The sequence below is a fragment of the Triturus cristatus genome, chromosome 1_1 (assembly GCF_964204655.1).
Source record: "Triturus cristatus chromosome 1_1, aTriCri1.1, whole genome shotgun sequence".
Classification (NCBI taxonomy): domain Eukaryota; kingdom Metazoa; phylum Chordata; class Amphibia; order Caudata; family Salamandridae; genus Triturus; species Triturus cristatus.
Window position 1 is genome coordinate 580408241 of NC_140579.1, and position 6317 is coordinate 580414557.

At 42.3% G+C, this 6317-nt stretch overlaps 1 protein-coding gene across 19 annotated transcripts in view; it reads right to left on the minus strand.

Annotated features, from left to right (window-relative positions):
* Positions 1–6317, minus strand: part of ANKS1A (ankyrin repeat and sterile alpha motif domain containing 1A) — a 1389901-nt gene that overhangs the window by 189496 nt on the left and 1194088 nt on the right. For 16 of the 19 annotated variants that reach the window (XR_014978931.1, XR_014978928.1, XR_014978939.1 and 13 more), the window contains 3 exons: positions 5256–5354; positions 3784–3936; positions 3013–3123 (listed from right to left, as the gene is read on the minus strand). Coding sequence is in view for 16 of the 19 variants with exons in the window: in XM_085645421.1 (XP_085501547.1) it covers positions 3013–3123; positions 3784–3936; positions 5256–5354 (363 nt within the window). In the remaining 3 variants the exon portion in view is untranslated. The remainder of the gene's footprint in view (positions 1–3012; positions 3124–3783; positions 3937–5255; positions 5355–6317) is intronic. The other 3 variants (XM_085645485.1, XM_085645452.1, XM_085645474.1) reach the window with 1 other exon arrangement.

Consider the following 6317-nt stretch of genomic DNA (forward strand, 5'->3'; position numbering starts at 1 on the left):
ACTCCACTTTCCCCTTTAAACACCTCATAACAGAGCAACACCTCATAACAGAGCACGCGACAGTGTTGTGCCCCATATGGTGTAAGAAAGTGATGGCAACTGTAGTCATATAATTTACACGGGACATCGGGGGGCCTAACATGGCGTATAGCGTCGTCCTGACTATTGCCCTTTTAACCATGAATCTACTCAAGGTGTACGACCACATGGTTGTTTCCTAGGAACATTTGCCTGGTTCCTACTGTTTGTTTTTAAAAGTACAAGCTATTTCTTGGCCCCCCATTATCCTTCTAGGACACAGAATGTTTCAGAGTGTCTTTTAACCTGCCGGAAGTTGATGGGGCCAATCTCCAATAGCTTTTAGGTGAGTCCAGAACTCGCACCTTTTCAGCCATCACTTCACTCAGGATACTACAGCAGATCACGTATCACCACGGATAATAGTGTGAATGCATTGCACTATGCCTAAAGTATATGACTACAGTTGCCATCACTTTCTTACACAATATGGGGCACAACAGTGTTGCTTGCTCTGTTATGAGGTGGTTTACAGGGGAAAGTGGAGTTCTGATGATCTTTTAAAAAAAAATATATATTTTTATTATATTTTTAAAAACAAAACGATGTAAAGTTTTTTCTAACACACAAAATGTAAACACCTGTAAATGGACTACAGAAACTATTCAAAATATATCAGCAGTTAGGAAAGCACTTTTCTGTAACACCGAAGTATATGGAACAAAGATTTTAATTTTTTTTTAAATCTGGGAACTTTACTTTGAGATGCCCAAATGACAAATATTCTTGAAACCAGATTTCCAGAGCATGAGTGCTATAAGGTTGAATCAATAAAACTGCATGTCTTTGCAAATATAGTGGCCATTTAAATGAAAAAAATGGGCTGTTTGTAAAAACAGTATCCTACCACACCATGCTTTAATAATATGTGCGATGTGTATCAAAATGCACCACTGGCAAAATAACACATCATTACCACCCTCCTTCAAACTGGGCAAGGCTCATTGGCCACATTTGTTCTTAGCGTGACACTTTGATTTTTCATAATCCCTTTGACGTCAAGGAGGATACTCTGCCTTCAGTCGTTTCTGTCTAGTCCTCAGCACCTTAGCAAAATGGTCTTTCAGGTGGTCTAGTAAACTCTGCACCTGTGTGCCATATCTCACAAAGCATGAGAATACCTGGAGAGCATGCATGTGGTGTTCATAGACCTCAATGCCAAGCCGCCAGCAAAGAACACCCTTTTTCTGACTGGCTTCAGTTTTTGTATTCCCTGTCCAGGGGTGCCATAGGGAATGCACCAGAGTTCTACTTGGGATACAATAAGTTCTGGACCACCGAGCATTGTAGTGAGGAATGTGCTGGCAGGAACCGACTAAGCTAGCCTTTATAAAATTGGCAATGAATCAATTCATGGCTGGAGCAGGCGTGCATATGTTTTATGCTCATTTTAAAGAGTTAAACAAAGCCTTAAACAGAAGCAACAGTTCAGACAGCATCAAAGTGGGCTGCAAGACCTCATTCAGTATGCTGGACCTGGCCTTCACTGCTGGTAGGGGCAATTCCAATACTTCCACTGCCCTCCTTATGACAGCATGGAAAGAAGTTACTTCCAGTGGAGATTAACTTAAAAGACATTGCATCTACGTCTGGAGAGGGTGGGAGTTGGGTTGTGGGAGTGCCCAGCTCACTATCACTTTGCAATGCCAGGAAATTTGTAGATGAAACTGCAGCAAATGGCCGGCTCACTGCTTTGCTGTAGAGGCCCAGGTTGTGAATCCTCTCTATATCTGCCCTCCTCTGCTAGCCTCTCTCCTAGACCACATGAGAAATGCCTGGGCTTTCTATAGTTGTACCTGTAGAGGCACTAGCACCAGTTGGAACAATGGTGTCTGTATTTGTAGTAACACTAGCAGAAGAGTCACTGGTGAGGATCTTGGACCATGACAGGCATCTGGGATGGAGTGGCACAGACGACAAACCTGCTAGGGGGAATCCAAATTAAATCCCAAGCAGCCCCATGGGTCCAGCAAGCACACAAGAGGGAATTGCTGCTGCCCTGAAAAATTCCATCATGGCTTGGAGAAAATGTGCATGGTCGGCTGCAATAACCAGGAAAAGTAAATCAGCACTGGGCACCAAGAACGGCAAAAGGGCAGGCAGTGACTCTGGAATCAAAGGAGGAGCTTGTAGGTGCCAGAGTAGGTGGCACTGAAAAAGAGCTCCTCAGGAAGGGTGATGTCAGGAAGCACTGGGAGACCTACATCCGGACCTTGAGGGGTGCTGTTGTCCACTGTCAACCTCTTCTTGCATTTCCTACTCTTCTCGTTTGAGGAATCTAAGGAATTAGACTTCTAGTCTGACCTCCATCACGAATGGCATCGGGCCCGATGCTTATTGCATGTGTGGGTTATTAAGTTTGGGCTTCTGCTCTTTAACAGCATTGGCATGCATGAGGCCTCATTTCTCTCACAACTTTTGAGTCATGCTTCAGCCCCAGGCACCACATACAGACTTCGAGGGGGTCGACTATGAACATCTGTCCATTGCAGGACTGCCAGTGATTGAAGCCTTTCCTTTTAGGGGTGACATCCCAAGCACTGTTCTATGCATTTTGAGAAGCAATAGTAGAGACAAAATGAAGAAATCACCTAGCAGCTCTGGATCACCATCAAAGGGCATGGAAAAAGCAAATGGTTGTCAATGTGTCGTTAAGTGGCTCCAGTGAAATCTCACTTCCACTGAGATGGAGCCACAACCACCAATTGACAGAAGAGCTATGATTAAACTTTTTTGGAATATTCAGAAGGCGAGGAATCTGCAGGTGGAAGAATCCATGAAAATAGGAGTGCACGTCATGTATCTGTGGCCCCATGCATATGTTTATAGACCGAAGCCTCCTAGGTGCATAGGCTGGTACCCTAATATATTGACAGAGATGATTCTCATAACAGGACTAATTTTGACTATTTATCCTACATGGTGGATGCTTACTTTAAGCTGAGAGAATCGTGGTGGCTTCTGTGGTGGTGGCTCTTCAAGGGGTCGATCTGCAAGGGATGCCATGATTCGTTTTCTGTGCCCAAGCAAATTTACCTTTAACACCTGCAGGAAGACAATACACACCATATCTGTTAAGCAACTTGCAGAGTTAAGAAATCAATTTTCTATGCGAGCAAGTTCTGTCAATTAGTGGCTATATCCTGAAAGACCAATATTACAACCCAATCTTCGGCACTGCAAGTCTAATGTTAGAATTAACGCTTTCAGACAAATACTATAAAATACCAACAGGGTCCGGGACTAATGTACAATGATTTAATACAAACTCGAATGTACTCTTCTTTATCACGGTCTTCAAATGCTCATTATCCTTTGGCGTTAACAGCTTTGTTTGAAATATGCTAACTCTTGCAAAACAAAATTCCTGGAAAAAAAAAATCTTAATTACTATGTAGACTCGTGGTTAGTACCCCACTACATTAAATATGAATAATTTATATACGTGCTTCATTTGTACATAAGAACACATACTTCTCATGTAACCCAATGCTTGGTGAACAATTGCCCAGCTGCAACTCTATCCCAAAAACCCACACTACCCAAAGAAATAAGTGTGCTGCATGGATGATGATCTTACAATAACAACCACACATGCCTTGAATGATATGGCCTGTAGAAATAATGGTCTTCAGGAGTAACTCTGTTATAATTATACTGTTGTAAGACCAACCCAGATGTTCTGCCAAACTTGGCATCACTCACGTTCACAGTTTCCAGTTCCCAGAGATTCTTCACCATGTCTATGGAGCTATAGCCACTGGACAGGAAGGAGTGAATATAATGCTGCAATCCAAGGGACTCGAGCCAGGAAGAGACAGAGGGCTGGAAATTCCCACCACTGCCCAAGGGTCTGACCTGAATAAGAACAGAAACCATCACATCTCTTAACAAAGCTCAAAGGCTACTGGATTTCATGCATATATGTTAATCTCTTCCCACTGTCTAATCATATATGCACCAAAGCAGCTTGTCTAATACCCAAGAACTACTGATGGTCCAATAAAGACTAACGTATAAACCATGGCCCAAACATGACCCTTCCAAATCCAATCTGTGCACAGAAAATCAACTACCCCATTTTGTTCTTCAATGTCATTAAGCGGGACTTCTTTTTCCCTGCCACAACAAACCGGATCCAGTCGATCTACTCTCATTAATCGTTCCCACTTCAATAGACACAATCAATACCAGTATTCAAAACACTCAGTAATTTCTTGCAGCCAGATGAAAACCAGGCATGTCCATCACCCCTGCAAACAACAAATCAAGACCCAGTGAGCACACCTCTTACACTAAAGAAGTATGGGAGATGATATTCTCATTCCACAAGTCCAGGCCACTAAATAAAACCCTCAATAAATCTAGCCTCACTGTACCCTCAAATGACAATATTTTCCACTTGGCCCTACAAAAATAGACCCTGCCAATGATAGTCTGCCACATCATACCCATGAACTAAGGCTGCATAAAAGCCGGCCGTGCAGAATCTATGTCCATCTCACAAATTGGCCCATCCAAAAATTACCCTTCCTTAATACTTCAGCCTCACCAAATGCACTAAATGAAGGGCCTATCTATTCAACACACCAGGCCTAACTAATCAAACCTAATAATTCCCACCTCACCACATCATACCATGTCACATAGTAATAAATCATATAAGGACTGGTAAATGAGATAAATTGCAAACAATCCGCCAGAGCCCCTCCTGCTGCTGCCAACAAAAGCAGACTCTAGGTGATTACAGTTCTCCCCAGTGTCAAAATACCAACCTTGGTTTAACCATTATGACTAAGGTGCAAGCATTGCACAAGCAATGCACACCACCCAACTACAATTAGTCCCAGATAATCCCTTCCCACTAAATATGTGGAATCAATACCAACCCTGATATTCCAGAAACAACAAACTTTGCCCCAGTCAACACAGCCACACATCACCTAGCAAATACATCTGAGCCAACCAATTCAAAACTCTCCCTTCACCTCCATCCCCCAAACGTAACTGCACCCAGCTAATTCCCAGCTATTAAACCAAGACATAGTTTTGATTTCTCTTTGTAAATTTGGGCAGTACTGCCTTATTTCTAGGTCAATGGTCTTGAAAAGGTGTAAAATGTACCTAACCTCATTTTACTTTCGATTTGTGGCAAAAGAAAGAAATACAAGTATCACCTTAGGCAAAGCACGGGCCGCCTGCAGTAATTTACGTCGATGCTGAGGGTCAGTGATTCCAATCTCCAGAAGGTCCTGATCTTCCATGACATTGCTGGCCTATTGAACACATTTTTTTTAATCGTCATCAAAAAAAAAAAAAAGGTTTTGTTATAAGCTCCTTTACAAACTGGAGTGAAGGAACAATACTAATGGCACATGTTTTTCTATTTCAAAAGACTGCAACTGATGTTAGTGGCCAGCCAATCCATGACTAATGATAACAGCATATCAAAGCATTCTAAAGAACATTCTTACAAAGGCCTTTTGGTGCACTCAATGCCAAGTAAGATATGAGCTGATGGAATAACTAAGGAGCGAAACAGTAGCCACGAGTACCTATGCAAACAAAGAATGAATGTGAAAGAAAGGTAATTAGGTAATATGAACAGTCCACAAAATGGAGGGTGAACAACAATGCAGGGAGGAGTGATTCAGTAGTGGTAAAGAAAATGGACAAACGCAGGGCTGCTGGAAATTGGGAGTGCAAAGTAAGCTTAAATTCACCCCAGTCTGATAAGAGAAAAAAAGTGATGGAAGGACTGCTGCACAGAGTTATTTATGTTCACCTTTTTAGTCTGGCCTAGAGACAGGTTAAGTTGCCTCTCAAGCCTCATGGTTTCCATAGAATATATCAATGTATACATACACAAAGGGTTTTCTGTCAGCCCTTTTAATCCGTTGATTTGTGTCATTCATATTTTGCTTTCGCCTACCACAGTACACAGCCTGGGCCAATAGATCCCCTCATTCCATCCATTGTCTGCAATGCATTCCGAGTAACTGCATATTATCTGATCACATCTACACATCCACCTGAAAAGGAGTACACTTGTGCAGAGTTGGTGTGCCTGGGCTGCTAGGCCACAACCCTAATCTTATATTAATGACATTTATGCATATGTTTGCAGCAAACAAAAATGTAATAATCATGACACGCTTGCCAAGGTCAGAGCTACTGCCTTTGCCAATGCTTCTTGAAAGAGTTACCAATCCTGTCACACAGTGGCATGAGGTTCACAA